At 35.5% G+C, this 19,647-nt stretch overlaps 1 protein-coding gene across 1 annotated transcript in view; it reads right to left on the bottom strand.

Annotated features, from left to right (window-relative positions):
* The window catches only part of KCNH8 (potassium voltage-gated channel subfamily H member 8), a 381,840-nt gene that overhangs the window by 83,977 nt on the left and 278,216 nt on the right, over positions 1–19,647 (bottom strand). The window contains exons 8-10 of the mRNA XM_003772021.2: positions 9,226–9,426; positions 1,945–2,144; positions 462–711 (exon numbers count right to left, since the gene is read on the bottom strand). Coding sequence (XP_003772069.1) covers positions 462–711; positions 1,945–2,144; positions 9,226–9,426 — 651 coding nt within the window. The remainder of the gene's footprint in view (positions 1–461; positions 712–1,944; positions 2,145–9,225; positions 9,427–19,647) is intronic.

Genomic DNA, 19,647 nt, shown 5'->3' with positions numbered 1-19,647 from the left:
CTTGCTGTTTCTAGACTGGAACACTTGTGTTCTCATCTTTTGCCTTTGCAATGGTTATTTCCCTTGCTACCTCCTAGACTTTTCAGCTTCCTTCAAGATTCAACCCAATACCCACATTTGGGAGGAGGTTTTTTCCAGTCCCCTCCAAATGTCAGTATCTTCCCCTCTGAGAATATATTCTCTCTATTTTGCAAAAATCTTGTATGTATCTGGTTATTTGTATACTGCTTTGTGTTTAAGAATGGGAGTTCCCCGAGGGCAGGGATTATATTTTTGCCTTTCTTTATATCCCTTGAGCTTCATACACAGCCTGGTTCATAAAACTATAAAACACCCAATAACTGCATATAACAAATGATTTTTGAATAATTGAATTTCCTTATGTTTCATACAGATATTTATTCTTTGGGGCACGCGCCATTCCCAAGGACACAATTTCTTCTCTTTCTCCACAGACATACCTAGTATGGCCAGCACCATGCTGTCTTTGAGTACTTCCATAGAACCCGAGCACACAAAGTAGATGGCCTGCAGGGCATCCCCCTGCCGCAGGAGGTACTCCCCAGGGGCACAGAAGGAGGTTTTGATGTGTAGAGACAGCGACCTGAGGCAACCTCGACTTGCACACTCAAAGAGGGACAGCTGCAGGATCTCCTTGTTCAAGTGCATGGTGATATCTGAGCGCAGCTCATCAGGAAAATCCTTTAAAAGCTGTAGAAACAAGACACATAGGAGGAGACCAAGCTGCTGGGATGGCAGCTTGGTGGGTACTGTCACTTATTACTTATGTGTTTATGGGTAAATTAGAAGCAATATAAACCTCATTTTGCTTAGGCTATATAACTATATATATATGCATCTATAAAATATTATAAATATATCATATACATGTCATATTATATATAACATACATATGTACATGTGTATATAATATATACATATATTATTATAGCCAAGTTATCCTCACAAAGTTATTATATGGCTTGAATGAATGTTCCATGAATATAACTTATTATTATTATTTCTCCTTTCACTTACAAATAACTGAAAAAAGAGCTAATGATTCATTGCTAAGACAGATTGAAGGGAGTAGACAAGATTCTGGGATCCCAACATCTGACTTTCACTATAGAGTGAAAATGGAATATGTCTTTATTCTCCACCTTGAACTCTGACTCCTGATTACCTCATCCAGGTATCCTCTCATATATCCAAAAGAACATTCATGATTGTCTAGTCTTTGGAAGGTGCCTGAATGATTGGAAACAACTAGGTAGTGAAATGGAGAGAGGGGTGCAGTTGGAGTCAGAAATACAGAAATTCAAATCTTGCCTCATATACTTACTAGTTCTATTACCCTGGACAAGTCATTTAACCTCTCCCAGACTCAGTTTCCTCATCTGTACAATAGGATTCATAAACAGCACCTAACTTTTATCACTGTTGTGATAAAAGATAACACACATAAAGTCCTTTTCTAACCTTTAAACATCCTCTGAATGTTAGCTAATATTGGAGTGCTATGAGTTGACCTATGGGATACTTCTGGAAGAACTGACCTTTGCAGCTGCCCAAGAGGAATTTGCTGTCTTCAGAATGTTATAACAATTGGTCAACTGGGTTAATTCAAACAATTAAGTAGTGAAAAATTTAACTCCAAATAGCTATTGAATGGGATTGTTTGGTCAATTTAGGCCAATGGCCAAGTCAGGCACAGGGCTTTGATACAATCTAAATAAAAACTGATGGCAGTGTAAGGAGATAAAATAGGATTTATCTGCTTCTGAAGAGTTCTAAAAATAAATACTACCTTTATATTTGTGCCCTTTTCCTTGTGTATTGTTGTGGGAATTGATCTTTATCTGTAATGCTCTCCATTTTGGAAAACAAACAGGAAATATGGCTTGTGTCTAAAAGGGTAAATGGATGGAGGGTGCTTGTTACCTCATTGGAATCAATCCCATTATTGACCGACCAAGTTGTTTGGAAATATTCCAGCATCCTTTGCTTTAACTGCTGTGGCAGGTGATGGACACGGATGAAGTCCTTCAAATCCTTTGTCCTTGTGTGGTAGAGAGACCATCTGGAGTACATTCGCTGTATGATTGCAGTTACATTCCCAAAGACCAAAGCATGCATCAAGGCTGGGGGGAAACAGAGGTACATATAGCAAGATGGGTCTCCATTAGTCTTACTAAGCTGTTGTCTTTGGGTACTGTGTTGTGGGGTGCTGTTAAGAACAGACTACACCATAGGTTTCATAAAGAAGCAGCATAATATTTTGTGGTCTTGACTGTGGCACTAATATGACTATGGATCTGTGACAGGGGACTGATAAAATGACTTTTACTGTTTATTTTATAGGATTATGAGGAAAGCAATTAAAAACTACAGAGGGCTATGTAAATGAGCTGTTATTTCATCCTCACTGACCCTTTCTCGAATATGATCTAGGAGGAATGAGTCTCACATGAAGCAGCTAAGTAGTCCAATGAATTGATCACTGGACTTTGAGTGAACTCTGGATTCAGATACCTACTTCCTTTGTGATCCTGGCAAGTCATTTAGCCACATTCTACCTCAATTTCTCCATCTGCAAAATGGAAATATTTACTGTATATACCTCATAGGACTATTACGAGAAGAAAGTGATACTACCTGCAAAATTTTTCACAAACCATTAAGTACTTTATAAAAACTAGTTATTTATTATTACACTCAATCCTTCTTACTATGAACAAAGTTATAAGGAATGTCTGGATAGAAATGAACATGATCTTAGAAGAATAAATCATATATTAAATCCCAATAATCTATTATGAACAACATTACGGCAAAGATACAGGTACCAAGCACATAGATACCCATTGAAACAAAATGCAGAAAATAGAGAATACTATTGTTTAATAGCCTTTTATTATATAAATGACAATGAGGCTTTGTAGATTCATAGTTTTATGGAAATAGAATATGCAAGAACCTCTGAAATGATTTAATACAAGTCCCTTTTTATATAAAGTGACTTGCCCAAGATCCTATCAGAGGTAGAATCTGAACTCAGGACTTCTGATTCAATAGTCAGCACTCTCCAAGGTACTACAGTGCTTCCTGACTTCTTGATCAAATCAACAAATAAGCAATAAAATACTTATGAGATATCAAGGCATGGTGCTAAGAATTTGAAATACTCAGGGTGATCATAGACATTCTTTTGTTCAGTTTCAACCATACTCTACCAAAGCTACCACAATGTTAAGGAATACATCAAAGGGAAAAAACACCACCACCAATTTCAATATTTTAAAATTCATTGGTGATTATTCAAATCTGCATCCCTAAAAATGAAACAAGTCACTAATTTTTTTAAAGTTCCTATATCGCATAGTTATAAGCTCAACCCATTCTTTTTCAAGTTTGTGTGGTCTTTGTGTGAGATTCTGGCTTCATTTGTGTGAAAATTCTTAATCCAAAATGTTGTCTGATTACTGAAGAACTTCATTTGTCAGTGAAGTAATAAACGATTCTGCTACAAGTCAATGAAATTAAATCCCAGTTATCAGATCCCTTAATATCCTCATAAGCTAAATGTTTGGAAGCTCTGCCATCTTTAAAAATATGTAATAGCCCTTTCATGGAGATTAAATTGGCTACTGAGAACAATCAGATTCCATTATTTTAACTTTGCTTTCCTTAATTATGTAGATGATTTTAACTCTGCTTGCTTAATTATAATGTGCATAAAACACTTAAAAGTAAGAGAGGTAATATGTTCAGATCATTTAGCATCATAATTGTACATTATCAATAAAATGAATTACTGGATTCATTGTAGCATTCATGAAGGGTGATGGGGAAGGACTATTCTTTATTTGAATCACCATAATTCCAATGTCTCATTTCCAACACAAGGAAAGACTTAGACTTTAGCTGGTAATTTTTTAATGTACTGTCTTACAAAATTTCTTGATTTTTTTTTAAGGCTACTGTGTTCTCCCAGTCCCAGTTTGTAAGTTTTATACCAGGAAAAAAATAGAATGTAACTGTCATCCTTAGTCATCTAAACTACATTTCAAAGTTTGTTTTGGGAATGTCTAAATCCTTGTCAGTTAGGAAGTACTCTCTCTTTTTCCCCAATTTATTCCCAAAGGGCCTTTCTCACATGCTTAAAAATATACTTTGACGTTCAGATAAATTTTCAACCTATTATCTTATAACTTATGATCAGATGATAACTTCTCAATTACTTGACGAAAAAAAAACAGATCACAAAGACAGTAAGGCAGTTCTGCTTATTTCATAGCATCATAGCTTTGCAGATGAAAAGGATTTCCGAGGCAATCTTTTCGAACTCTTTAATTTTATAGATGGCCTACCAAAATAAAATGACTTGTCTAAGACCATATGAGTAGCTCCAAGCAAATCTGAACTTCCAACCCACTGTGCTATTTTCACTGACCATAGAAGGCTTCTTTCAAAAAGCTAATTGAATAGGGTGCTAGACTTGGAGGAAAAAAAAAAGAATTGTTGTCAAATCTTACCTCTCATATATACTAAGTAGTTGAACTTACTCCCTCCTCATATTTAAAAAATATGGGATATTAATACCTGTACTGCCTTCCCTATAGGGTTACTTTGAGGTTCAAATTAAATAATAGGATCAAATATTTAGGGTGAAAAGAGATTTTTGAGGTGATCTAGTCAGAGGTCCATGAACTTTAAAAAAGTTCTATTTCAGTATAATTGATTTATTCCGTGATCCTACATATTTTACTTTATACAATTAAAATTGGTTCTGTGAAGGAGTCTATGAGTTTCAGTATATTATCAAAGGGGCCCATGATACAGAAAAAGTTGAGAAGTGATTTAATCTAATTTGCTTATATCACAGAGAGGAAAATGAGGCTTAGGGAAATTAAGAGACTTTTGTTACATTACATAGGCAGTAAGTATCTGAGTTGGAATTCAAACCCAGATGCCAAATCCAGTACTACTCTTATTATACTACATTATACTGCTTACTCAGGGAGAGAACTTCACAACCTTTTGAAAGTTGACATTTTCCTCAGAGTCCAAGTCTTTGTGACTCCATTTGGATTTTGGAGGGGCAGAGGTACTGAAGTGGTTGACCATATCCTTCTCCAGCTCATTTTACAGATAAGGAAACTGAGGCAAATAGGGTTAAGTGACCTACATAGGATCACACAGTTAGGAAGTGTCTGAGGTGACTCCAGGCATAGCACTTTGTTTACTGACTCTCCTAAAGGTGTCATAAGTACCAGTTATTATATATTATTTTATCATTATTATAATTATTATTGATATTATCTTACCATATCATTCCCTTGTGAGGAAAAATTATTCCTGTTTTTTATTTTCAGGATATTCAGGTCCTTGCTGTTTCTATTTTGGAGCTGTAGTATACTTTCAGTCTTCACTTTCATAGCTGAAAGCTACAAAACCATTCTTGCCTTCATCCTTTTCACTGGTGTAGCTATGTTGGGCCAAGGAGAGAAAATGGGCCACAAAAGGAGGGAAGCTTTTTTTTTTTTTTTTTAAGTTGTGACACCTGGGTACATCAGCTTAGGGAAAATAAATTGTAGGAATGTTCTACCTAGTTGTTAAGTGGTTTCATTTACATGCAACTTTTTGTGACCACCCCCCCCACCCCCCATTCAGGGTTTTCTTGGCAAATTTACTGGAGTAATTTGCCATTTCCTTCTCTAGGTCATTTTACAGATAAGGAAACTGAGGCACACAGGACTAAGTGGCTCGTACAGCTAGTACGTATTTCAGACTAGATTTGAACTCAAGTCTTCCTGATTCCAGGCTCAATGCTCTATCTGGCACCTAGGTGCCATCTTGACTAGTTAACAAGTATTTTTTAAATACTCACTATGCATCAGGCACAGTGCAGGCAGAATAGGATAGAAAGATAATAATGAAATTATTCCTGTGCTCAGGCTGTTTTCATTCTGTGGATGGAGATACTACACACACACACACACACACACACACCCCTCCCCCATACAAAATAAATACAGAGTAAACACAAAATAAATAATCAGGGCAAAGAACATCAACAGTTGGAGGAGTAAGGGGGGGTCATGAAAGATTTCATGTTGAAGATGATGTTTGAAATGAACCTTGAAGGAAACCAAGAATATTCATTCTGCCTTTAATTATACTTTACTGAGGGCATACAACTATATGGAGAGATAAGAACACAGAGAGATAGAGATATAGATAGGTAGGTAGATAGATATATAGCTAAATAGGCAGATGATTAGAAAGGTGAGAGAGATGGAGGCAGAGATAGTGAGAGAGAGGGAAAGAAGAAGAGAGAGAAAGAAAGAGAGAAGAAGAGACAGAGAGACATACACACAGAGAAAACACAAGGGAACTAAGATGGCTTTCTATTATAATTATCAGACTATTTCATCATCGTCTAATTCAGATATACATTTATGTCATGCAGAAAAATTGTCCAAATGATATCATAGCTTGAAAGAGTTAACACTGTTTCATAAACTGCTGTGCTTGCAGAGAATGGTTTATGCACTAGGAAAATATGAGTCACTGACTGTACAGAAAATAGTGGGTAAATCAATGGAGAACAGACCAGCATATCTGACAGATACTGCAAATTCTAATTCATTAGGCTTAAGTCCTCAGATCCTTAGTGTTTCTCAAAACTTCCATCAGGAACTGAAGGATATGTACAAAGTACTTAAAGGCTGCAGACTGTATTTACTCTTGAAGTGGCTTTCCTTTTAACATTGGTTTCATGAATTCAAAAAGTAGACCATTCAATAAATGGACTACAAAGCTGAAGTAGGATGAAGTATGAATTTGGTATCAGAGACCTAGGTTCAAATTCCAGTTCTGCTACTTTAATCTTGGACAAGTCACTTGATTTTTCTGGGCCTCAGTTTCCCTTTCTATGAAAAGAAAGATTGAAAGATTTCTTCCTACTCTAAATGCAATGCTAAGACTTTTCTACTTTACAATTCATCAAGCTCTTGTTATGTTTTTCTAAGAAACGGGAGTAATTTAACACCACTGCCAGCCCATTTCACTATTTAAGTATCTTTCTTTAGGGCACACCACCCAATTTCTCTTCTTTATGTTAAACATGGTAAAAAATATATATATATATATATTAAGTGCAATATATGTATACATATTTATACAATTATCTTGCCTGAAAAAAAATAGGTCAAAAAGGAAAAAAAATGAGAAAGAAAACAAAATGCAAGCAAACGACAACAAAAAGAGTGAGAATGCTATGTTGTGGTCCACATTCAGTTTCCACAGTCCTTTCTCTGGGTGCAGATGGCTCTCTTCATCACAAGATCAGAAGTGGTTTGAATCATCTCGTTGTTGAAAAGAGCCATGTCCATCAGAATTGATCGTCATATAGTCTTGTTGTGTTTAATGATTTCCTGGTTCTGCTCATTTCACTTAGCATCAGTTCTCTGAAATCTCTAAAATCATCCCATTGGTCATTTCTTACAGAACAATAATATTCCATAACATTCATATACCATAACTTATTCAGCCATTCTCTAATTGATGGGCAAACACTCACAAAGAGAGCTGCCACAAACATTTTTGCACATGTGGGTCTTTTCCCCTCCTTTAAGGTCTTTTAGGGATATAGGCCAGTAGAAAGACTGCTAGGTCACACAATCCAATTTCTATTCTACAAATTCTTTGTCTTCACGAAGTCAGTTTTTCTTGATAATGCCAGTCCCAGTGATCTCTTCCTTCTCTCTATATTTCACTCGTTTAACACTTCTGTGTTACCTGATATTAGAAACTATTTTATATTTGTGAATGTTCTATGACCCCATCTGGCCCACAAACTTTATGAGAGTAGTAGGTGTTTGTGCCTTCTCTTTGTCTTCCCCATTTAGTTTAAAAATAGAACTTAGAGTATGTATTTAATAAATATTGCTTAATTATTTGAAACTTCACAGCCAATCATCTTCATACAAAGTCTTCCTAAGTCTTTTCTGAAGCAATGGTTAAAAAAACATAAAAATGAAAATTATAAAGAGTAAGTGTTGAAAAAGAAGATGAGCCAGGAATATGGCAAGAATTAGGGAAAACAGATAGAATGACCATTTAGATAATTTATACCCATGCAAAATTAAGAGAACAAGAAACTCTTTTGCATATTGGGTGGACTGTCTACAGGAACCTTAGGGGAAGACATGAGGTAAAATCTCATAGGAAAACAGTCATGGATTACTTATAATCATAATTAAAGAATATGCTTATATGAAGGAGATCATGGAATCATAGATGGTTCGGAATATTATAGCATTTAGATTATCATTCATAAGGAAGTCATAATGTAGTATGGCTTGATCAGATAATATCCTAACAAGAACTTTACAAACTCTAGCAAACGTTCATATAGTTTTCCTAAGAAGTGTAAAAATTAATTTCTGAAGTGATCATGTTATTCAAATTTTCCACTGGGACTGGACTAACTACTACATTTTACATATTAAATGTATTTAATGATGAATTCAAATACATGTGATCATATCACAGGATTTGTTATTTTCACTAATAGGAACCTAACTATACATTCTGGCCACTGAACTTTCTCAAATGTAACTGAACTACAAAGACTATTACTTTTTCAAACGACACATTCCAACCTTCTACAAGCTTTGAGATTGACAATGTAAGGTAGGGAGGTTTGTTTCTTATTATTTAATTATGGAAGTTCTCATAGTTCATTTTTTTCTTTCAGTATTCCTCTCTAGCTGATCCACTGCAATCTTTATTACATTATAGATTAACAAAATTTGACATCATTGACTGGATTGCAAGAATGAAAGATAATTTGAGATCAAAAAAACTGTTCAAACTTAGACTTAGAATCTTCTTTACTCATAACCACAACAGGTTTAAGAAGTTGTGATTACAGTTATATAGAGAAAATGAACAAGTTCCTAATTGTTTCCTAATTGGCTATTATAGATAAACTTTTCTTCCAAATGGAATTCCCTGACATCATTAGTGTGTATTAGCATAAATACTGTATACTAAAAAATGATCACTAGAAAAAGTTGAATTCTTATTGTGAATAATTCCAACTGAAACTTTGTTGTTTCATGTGTTGTAGTACATAGTACAAAGGTTAAAGGACAAATAGTTTGGAGAGTAGCTCGTTCCTGCTTAGGGAAAAAAGGAAAATGGTTTACTTACCGCCAATTAGCATGGTGCAGATGGAAAAGATCTTTTCTGCATCTGTGTTGGCAGAGACATTCCCAAATCCAACACTGGTGAGGCTGCTGAGGGTGAAATACAGGGCTGCAATGTAGGCACTTCGGATGGATGGGCCTCCTAAGGTGTTATTGCCACCATAGTATGGAGATTCCAGACGTTTTCCCAGCTCATGAAGCCATCCTACAGGGAAAATAAGGGAGAAAATTTCAAATGGGAAAGGAATTCTGTACTGGTCAGGCCATGTCATTATTTAGTTATTTAATAGTTCTCTTAAAATGTCAGCATGGTGTAGTGGCTAGAATAATAATGATGTTGATAAAAATATTAACAATAATATCAAATATCAATTAGATGTTACTTTTAGGTTTGCAAAGTATTTTACATTTATTCTTTTTGACTCTTAAAACAACCTTGAGAGAGAGGTACTATTATTATCCTCACTTTACAGTTGAGGAAACATGGATAATAAGGTTAAATTTCTTGTCCAAGTTCTCTCAAAGCTTGGGTTCAAACTAATGCTCTCTAATTCCAATTCCAATCTACTTCCTACTGTACCACATTGACTTCCATCATCTTTGCAGAAAAGAAATAAAAATGTTTGCTAATTGGAGAATACCCTAATTTCTAGTTCTATTGCCCATGACCCTTATTTCTATATTCAGATGTTTGTGATTTGTCTAATAGACATTATGAGCCTCCCAAAAAGTTACATAAAACTTTATTTTTGTTTCTTGTACTTATAGCCACAAAATATTTACGGCAACTTTTTGTGATGGCAAAGAATTGGAAATTCTTTGTCCATCAGTTGGGGAATGGCTAAACAAATTGTGGTATATGATTGTGATGGAATGCTTTTTTGTGTTATAAAAAATGATGAGCCAGGATACTTTAAGAAAAACCTGGGAAGACTTATATGAACTGATGAAGAGTGAAATGAGAAAAGCCAGGAGAACATTGTACACAGTAAAGCAATATTGTATGATGGATCAACTGTGAATAACTTAGTTATTCTCAGCAATACAGTGATCCAAAATAATTCTAAAAGACTTAGGATGAAAATATGATGAACCACAATGGGTTCAAGACATTATTGATGTGGATATAGTACACAACAGAGAATATAGCAGATAATCTTCATCAATTAATTTTATGTGATTCCTAACTATATTAATCTACAATTCCTTCACAAAGGATTTATTGCACTTGTTGCATAGATGGGTCATTAAAAGATCTTTTTCTAGGTCTTGTAACATTTCAATGGTGTTAAGGAAGCACCTCCTGAGGTATTCTCACTTTCACAACATGACCTACCCATCTCTTTTTCTGATTGTATAATTAATTCTTGATATCTTTTATGGTACTTCTTAGATACAACTCATTGTTTATAATATACTTTAGCCTACCTATCACCTTCCCACCAGTATCTCTCTATTCCTATGAAATTTTGAATTTGGGGAGTGTGGTGCCTAAGATTTGTAACCATAGTATCATTGAAAGAGCATTGCTATTAAAATGATATGTTTTTATACAAAGGAACAACTTAACCTAATGGCTTGGCACAAAAGGTACAAAATTGTTGCTCCAGCAACAAATTCCCTCAAACGTAGAATGGACTAAATAAAACCTAATGATTCCATGAGATAAGAAATATTAAAGTAAAATCAAAAGACTGAAAAAATGGAGGAAAATTTACAGTATTTCACAGTGAAAACAGGTATGTGGAAAATAAAATGATACATAAGATGAGAAATCACATGGATCAGCAAAGACAAACAGTTTATGTTCTAATATGGGGAGCTAATATATTTGCCCCTTCTGAATCTGTAATTATCAGGGGTCATAGAAGGTGTCTAATTAGATAGAAGGTGTCTAATTAGATAGAAGGCTTGGTTCTTTTCCATCTCAATGATCTTGAAAAGAGGATGGAGACAGAGAAGAAGAATATTAAGGAGAGGGAGAAAGAGGAAGGTTAAACAAAATTATCTCGAATAAAAGAAATATGCAAGTAGAAGATTTAACAAATAAAGTAGAAGGGGAAGGACGAATGGCCAACATTTTAACCTTAGTGCCATCTGAACTAGTCAAAGGAGGGAAGCTTTCATACATCTAGAATTTTACTCAGTAAATTCTTACAACACAATGAAGCATACATTTTATGTATATGAACAATGCAGAAATTTATTTTCCTTGAATATGAATGTTTGATGTAGGAGCTTTTCTTTCTTTCTTTCTTTTTTTTTTTTAACTTGGGAGTGGTGGTGGTAAAAGAGAAAGAACACAGATTTTTGCAAATTGGAAAAAAAACAACATCAATTAAAAATGTTAATTAAATCAATTAAATCAATTAAAAAATCACGATGTGATGTGGTCTTTACAGAGTTGGTGTCAGAGTCCAAAAAACCTGCATTTAAGTTTCAACTCTGATTCCTACTATGTGCAATTTTGGAAAGTTATTTAATTTTCCAGTATTCCAGCAACACTCTAAGAATCTAAATTTCAATGTAGGCAATGTCCTAAACTGTTAATGGCAGTTTTCTTTCCCAGAATTCTCTAGATCAGTGAAATTACAAGTTTAATTCCAAATCAAACCAAACCAACAGAAAAAAAAGTGACAAAAACTCTGCTGTTGACTTGAGTTTGTAGTTAAAGCACACACACATGCATATATCCAAAAAAAAAACCCCAGCAATCAGGAACATCTGTCCAAAACAGAAACAGAGCAGTCTCTAACTCTGGGGAATTCCTGTTACAGCTTCTTAAATAGCATTCTATGGAAATTCTTCTCCTGTACTTAGAATATCAAAAGGATATGTCAGTACATTTGCCACATATGGAACTATAAAGACACCAAACAAATATTATTATCATTATGCAAAAATCCCACTACAAGGCCATTTTTTCAAATGTTCAATATATATATAGTCACAGATAATAATAATGATGATAGTTGTTGACATTTACAAAGTATTATGTGTCAGACATTGTTCTAAATGTTTTACATTCATTTATCTCATATGATTCTCATAACAACTCCGGGAGGGAGATTCTGTTATTATTCCCTTTTATAGATGAGGAAAGTGAGGCAAATGGTCATTATGCCTAATCCAGGGTCACACAGTAAGTTTCTGAAGTCAAATTTGAACTCTGGTCTTATATATATATATATATATATATATATATATATACACACACACACACACACACACACACACACACACACACACACATATATATATATATATATATATATATATATATATATATATGTATACACACACACATACAGCTTAATGGTAAGTGGAGAGAATGAAGAACCTGGATTGAGGAAGACCAGAGTTCAATATATATATATATATAATATCCTTAAATGTTTATTAGCTGCCATTCTGACCTCTACAATCTCCTATCTCCCCCCGAACATTTATTAAACAATGTCTGAAGAGAAATGACACTTTCCTCCAGTATTTTAATTCTGTAAATGTACGTATGGTAGCCAATATAAAAAGGAACCATCTTAACTACTGATAATGTAATTTGAACTGATGTTGTCCTTGCTTCTATATACTTATGATTTAAATGAGATAACATTGAAATGGCAAGTGATTGTATATTGATTCTGTTGTTTGTTCTTGAAGAGGACCATGACATCAGGGAGGAGATGCCATGACTTGCAAATGAATTAGATTTAGTGAGAGAGGGCTGTATAAAGTCACCAGTCTCACTTTCTCCTCCATCTGGTTCGGTAGTAAGATATAGATGAAGATTACTTGATCACTAAATGGGTTTTGCCCCAGTGAAAATGACTCCTATTAAAAATATTTGCTTAAAAAAGGTATTTCCCACTGTTTTGACTCTAGGCAATGAAAACTCAGTGGCAGAATCTATGAAACAGAAGACAATAATGGGCAGTAAAAAATAAGACCTTATTTTATTTCTACTCTCTGGGAAAAGCCTTGAACAGCTTGATTTGCTGAAGTGATTGCTTGCCATTTTGATAAGAACATTAAATAATGGTACACTAGTTTTTTTTTTTTTTCTTCAAAAAGGGCCATGAATCATTATGACCCAGTAAGAAGATAGCACAACAACTCAGTTTATGGTGGATAGATAAAAGGGGATTTGTATTTTTCCAAATTGATTCACTCTGATAATTGCAATAAGGTTTAAGCGAATAGAAGATGTTACTTTGCCCCATAGAATAGATACTGTATGACCCAATTCTCATCTTTGCTACACTGAGGGACAAAAACAAATGCTTGTTTCTCGGCGCAAGAATATAATAAAGTACCTGAATAAGAAACTGGAACTAACTGTACTAATTTATTACACTTTGAACTGAACTCAAATAGCTTTTGTACAGACTTAAGAAATAACCTCAAACTCGGGTTTCCTCAGTTTCTACAAAAAGATACACTCTTAGCCTACCACACATAGGTGCCATCTTTCCAGAAAAATTCTGATGAGTTTTAGTATGTCCAGAAGAGGATGCCTAGCATATTGAAGGGAGCAGAGATCATGCCATTTGTGAGGATGAGTAGAAGGAAACTGGAATAGTTGCCACCAAAAAGAAAAGATTTCAAAAGAAAAATCTTCAAATAGTTTAGAGACTATCAAGTGTAAAGAAGGGCGAGTCTTGTTCTCTCACATGCTTATTAAATGCTTTGGGCTGAGTGCTTTAGTCAGACTGAATCACTGCACAAGACAAAAGCAAGAACAATGGGTGAAAGTTGTAAAAAAGGCAGATTCATGTTTTATAAAGAAAAAACTCCCTAATGCCAAAGTTGTCCCAATGCACTGCATCAGGCAGAAGTGATTTCCATCTCCTGGGATTCTTGCAGTCTAGTTTGCTTTTGCTATCAGATGGGATCCCTCCTTGAGTTATAGACCAGATATTATATAAATCATAGAATATATATATTATATTGTAGAAGTAGAGCATCTGAGAAACAGAGGGTACCACAGAAATTATCTGTGATACTTCCATGATTCACCAATCCCAACTTCTGGTCAGAAATTCTCCATTTCTCTGATTACGATTCCCCATCTTAAATTAATGTACACGAGGGCAGCTAGATTATACAGTGGAGAGAATGCCAGGCCTGGAGTCAGGAAGACATCTTCCTGAGTTAAAGTCTGGCTTCACATATGTAATAATTATTTGATCCTGGGCAAGTCACTTTACCCTGTTTAACTTGGTTTCCTCATCTATAAAAGGAGCTGGAGAAGGAAATGACAAACCACTCCAGAATTTTTGCCAAGAAAAACTCAAAAGGGGTTACAAAGAGTCAGACATGATTGAAAACAATTGAATGACAACAACAATGCAGTATATTATAATATAATGTATAATACATATACATATATATATATAATGATATATATTTACAAAACAAGAGAAAAACATTTCTAAAACATTGATTAGAGCATAGAACTATTGTAATGTAGTCACCCTAAACTGAAACTAAATTCAAGAATATCCCAGATAATATTTTGGAAATAAACTTTATGGTAGGAGAGTTAAATTCTCTTTAATGCTTCATTATCCATACATTTGCACATATATCAATGTGTATATCTGAACTAAAGCCAAAGTAAAGAAACTCCGGTGTGAAAGAAATTACAGATTGCACATCAGACCCAAGAGAGGGGAGAGTCAGACCAGGATGGGACAGTTGGAAGTGCATTGACTATAGGCAGCTATGTGGGTAAGAGCACCAGCCCTGAAGTCAGAAGGACTTGAGTTCAAATCTGACTTCAAAAACTTAACACTTCCTAGCTGTGTGACCCTGGGCAAGTCACTTAACCCCATTTGCTTCAGGAAAAAAAAAAGAAAGTACATTGACTATGATGTCAGAGAGCTTAAATTCAATTCTTACTCTGATGCTTATCATCCATGTGAATTCAGGTAAATGTCTTCATCTGTGAAATGAAGGAGTTTGAGTGAATGGCCTCTGGGTTCTTTCTAGGTTTTGATCTATGATCCAAGTTTTATTGATATCACTCTCTCTAGTGATCTATTCTAACCAACATATGGTAGAACCATTTGCAGGGCTTATTTTTAATATGAGAAGGCTGGTACTAACTCGTGCTGTAGTCAAAAGAGCAAAAGATGTAATGATCATGAAAAAAAGAAAAAAAAATTGGTGACACAGAAAGTATGTTACATCCACAAAGTCTGCTATTGACTCTGTCAGCTAAATAAAACTTTTTTCCCCTGCACAGCACAGACTTTCCACAATGAGCACACATGTTCTATTATAAGACAGGATGTCACCATACTGTACCAAAGGACGCAATTTCACCGATTTGGAATTTGTTCCCTCCTCCCCATTAATGCCATGGAAAATCTTGTTTCTAAAAGAAAGCATGCCCTAGAACATCCTGTTCCTGCTCAATTTCCCTCCTGATGGACATGTGGACAATGCTTTACATACAACTTAATATAGGTTCCATTGCATTGAAAAGAATTCAAGACGTGACTAAAGAATAAAAGGAAGTAACAGTAAATAATGTTTATGATTAAGACAGATTCATTCATTAAAATTATCTTTTTTTGAAAATAAATAAAATAACGAACACGCTGTTTGTTGGCCCAAATGTTAGTGGAGATAATAATAAAGTAATACTATTCTTATAAAGATTATCTCTCTTATCTAATATTCTGGTATTGCCATATGGCTTGTAGTCCCGGGGTACCCAGAAACGTCACAATTGCAAGTGACCCAAAGGACAATGGGAAGACACCTGGTGAGTATAAGCAGGCTGTAGCACCATGCCAAAAATGACTTGGGTGAGAGAAGTAGAATAAAAGCTACCATCAAGGAAATGGATGCTTGGAAAAGGAGATGGGTCTGTCTGGTAGAAAGCGTGAAGGACAACAGATGGACTGCCTGAGTGCATCCCTGGGAGCCATGAAATATTAAGAAGCCCCAAAGGAAGGCCTCCAGCATGTGGGGAAGATTCTCCCTGGGGGATTTATGAGGAGGATGTGGACAAAGGGCACACAGGAGGACAAATCATGTGTCAGTTGCAAAGAATACCAGAGGAAGATGTGGTCTCCTTGGTGAGATCACACTACCAACATATCGATGTAAAATACTTTAGTATTTCACTATTTAAAAAAATCAATAAATGATTTTTAAAAAACTGAGACCCTACAATGAATTCAGCACCATGTAAGATCCTTGAGGGACATGAACTATTTCTTGCATTTTTCTTTTTTTGTATCCCCAGCACTTAGCAGAGTGTATGGAACATAATAAGTGCTTAATAAATTTTGTTGACTGGCTGACCTGCTTAATTCTTTCATTTTCACTCCAACTATAAATCAAATATCTATCTACTCTTGATTGTTAATATTAGTGCGTTTTGTTTCTGTTTCTAGACACTCCAATATACACACACATATGCATTTACATATGTAACTTGCTTTACACAATAAATGGGTTTCTGAAAAAATTTTGTATAATTTAAAAATCCAATCCTATTTAAACTCATTAGTGCCAGTCTATATTTCAGTGAATTATTTTGTAATTCAAATATCCTTTTTGTAGTGTGGATATTTATCTAGTAAAGTACCTTACAAATTCAGCCTTATTTACATGCAAATGGATGTGGTTTCTTTACCTGTCAAGTGAGTTGATTTGGATTGAATAATCTCTAAGTAGGACTTGGACTAAGTAAACAAGAATGATAACTAAATAGGGTGTTACTGCTATTGTTATCATTGTTCTTCAGCTGTTTAGTTGTGATTGCTTTTTTTCATCTAATGTCCTTGTAAAGACAATGGAGCAGTTTTTCATTTCCTTTTCCAGAGTGTCCCCATTTTACAGATGAGGAACTGAAGAAAATAGGGGTGTAGTGACTTGCCCAAGGCCACACAGCTTTCAAGCATCTGAGGCTTTGTTTGAACTGACTCCAGGCCCAGTGCTCTTCCCACTGCACCAACTAGCCATGTGGGGAAGGGATGGGATACATAATGAGTGGAAAAGAAGGAGCAACAGAAGACATCTTTTAATAGTTTTTAATTTGTAGTGCAGAAATGATTTTATATATTGGGGTCAATCCTGGGACTTCCTTTAGAATGCCTTTAATTTGTGACCCTGACCAAAAGTAACATCAGAATTTCACTTGGTTATGATGACAGCACCAAAAAAGAACTGGGACCTCCTCCCCATGCAAGCATTCAGGCTAATAAGATTCAGAAAACAACACTATCAAGTGATAAATGTGGTGGCCATTGTAATCCACTGAGACAACATGCTGGTTCATAATGGGGAAGTAATCTACACTGGCATGGACCCATTAAACCACTGAAAAAATGAATCCTTGAAATATGGAAGCAACTATGAAACATCCCATATTGTCTCTTCACAAAACCGCTTTTTGGGTAAGCTGCTTCTGCTCGCTTTCATGCTTTCTTGAACTTGCTTCTCATCGACCTTGAATTATATGAGTGATGAGATTTTCTCTGATAACATCCCCCAGTATTCCTGGGATAAAGGCGGAGAGTTTTTTTTTTTTGCATTTTGCTCTATCTCTTCTGCTCTATTTCTACTGTTTGGCTAGCCTGTTCTTTAGGAACTTGGCAGATCCAGGATTACTATGCAGAGTCAGAACTTTCCCCAAATGAATGCACCACTTATGCAAGTACATTGCAGAGTGACTTTGTATAGTAACTGTCTGGATTAATGCGAACAGAAAAATGGTAATTTGCCTTGGACCAGAGACACACCTCAAACTATTATTTAATGGTCTAAATATGTCACATTTCTTCCTTCTTTTATGTATGCACATTCCAGAAGTGCACAATTATTTCATGGCAAGACACAATGACCCAATTAAACAATGACTTTTGAATAATGCATAGCATTTGCCCACTCGTAAATATGATTGTGGCATATATTTAAGCATCTGAGAAAACTGCAAACTTCCTGGATTGCAATTGAGCACCCCGGCATCCCTAAGTAGTCTTCCTGATCATGATTCTAAGAAGTATGGCTGAGCATCTGCTCACTACCTACTGGGACCTAGAATTATAATTACCAATTCTTCCACACAAGGAAAATCACATCAATGTTTATCCCCTTCTTTCCCCCCTTCTTTTCTTTCTCGTTTCTCTTTGTTTCCTCCTTCACCTCATCTTCCTCCTCTTCTTCCTGCTCTTTCTGCTACTGCATTCCCTTGGTGTGCCCATCTCAATGCCTGTTTTTTGAAGCAAGCCCTCACCAAGAACTGATTGAGAAGAGTGGGGAAGCAGTTAAGACTGAAAACAATGCCCGTTTTAGTTTGAAAGTAGCAGGACAGGATGGCTCAGTGGTGCAGTTTAAAGTTAAGAGACACATAGCACTTCAGAAATTACTGAAAGCCTATAATAAATGAAAGTTTGTCAATAAGGCAGATCAGATTCCAATTTGATGGGCAGTCAATTAGTGCAACAGACACACCTGCAGTTGGAAATGAGGATGAAGATCTAATTGATGTATTCTAGCACTGGGCAGGAGGTGTTTACTAAAAAGAGAGTCTGCAACTCGACTCCAAAACCATGCTCCCAAGAAAACAATACATTCACAATTAGAAAACCAAGAGTTTGTTTATCTAGATTCTGACTATTGTAGTATAGTTTTCTCCCTCCCTCCCCAACCTCATCCCCACCAATTCCTTTATTATATCAAAAGTAATTGCTATATATATTTTTGAGAGACAGTTGGGGTTAAGTAATGTGACCAGGATCATCCAGCTAGTAAGTGTTAACTCTCTAAGGCCAAATTTGAACTCTGGTCCTTCTGATTCCAGGGCCAGTACTCTATCTACTGTGCCATCTAACTGCCCTTATAATGCTGGATGGAGATAAAGAGCCCAGTGAATGTGCATAGAAAACTTTGGGTTTGGCAAGGCATATTTTGTTGGTTCAAAATAAATGGACACGCCAAGTTCAAGGTAAATCATAGATCATCAGTATGAACAGCCTCCTGTCATACAAAGATAATGTTAGGAGAGATTCTAAAGTAGAACAAGGAAGCAGAGCCAGCTACTTAACCAAAATGATCACGCTACAATTCGTATAATACTGGTTCAAAACATTTTCTTTTGTTTCAGATGGTATCATTTTAGGTATTTGTTTCCGATTTTTTTCACACATGATACTATTGTGTCATAATATCAAATATACATTTCCCAAAATTGGATGCTCTCCTTGGACCCTACTTGGGCTCTGAGAGGTGGGTGTTCACCTGATCTTTGCTGACACCAGGTTCTTCTATGACATCCCAAACCACGCCATTTTGCTGACACCCCATCTTTTCCTTTCTAACTTCTCTATGTTGTCTTCCCCTATTAAAATGTAAACTACTGACAAACAAGAACTGTTTTGGTAATCCCAACTTTTAGTCCAGTGGCAGG

This window comes from Sarcophilus harrisii, chromosome 5 (genome assembly GCF_902635505.1).
Source record: "Sarcophilus harrisii chromosome 5, mSarHar1.11, whole genome shotgun sequence".
NCBI lineage: Eukaryota > Metazoa > Chordata > Mammalia > Dasyuromorphia > Dasyuridae > Sarcophilus > Sarcophilus harrisii.
This window is presented reverse-complemented; position numbering and strand designations above follow the sequence as displayed.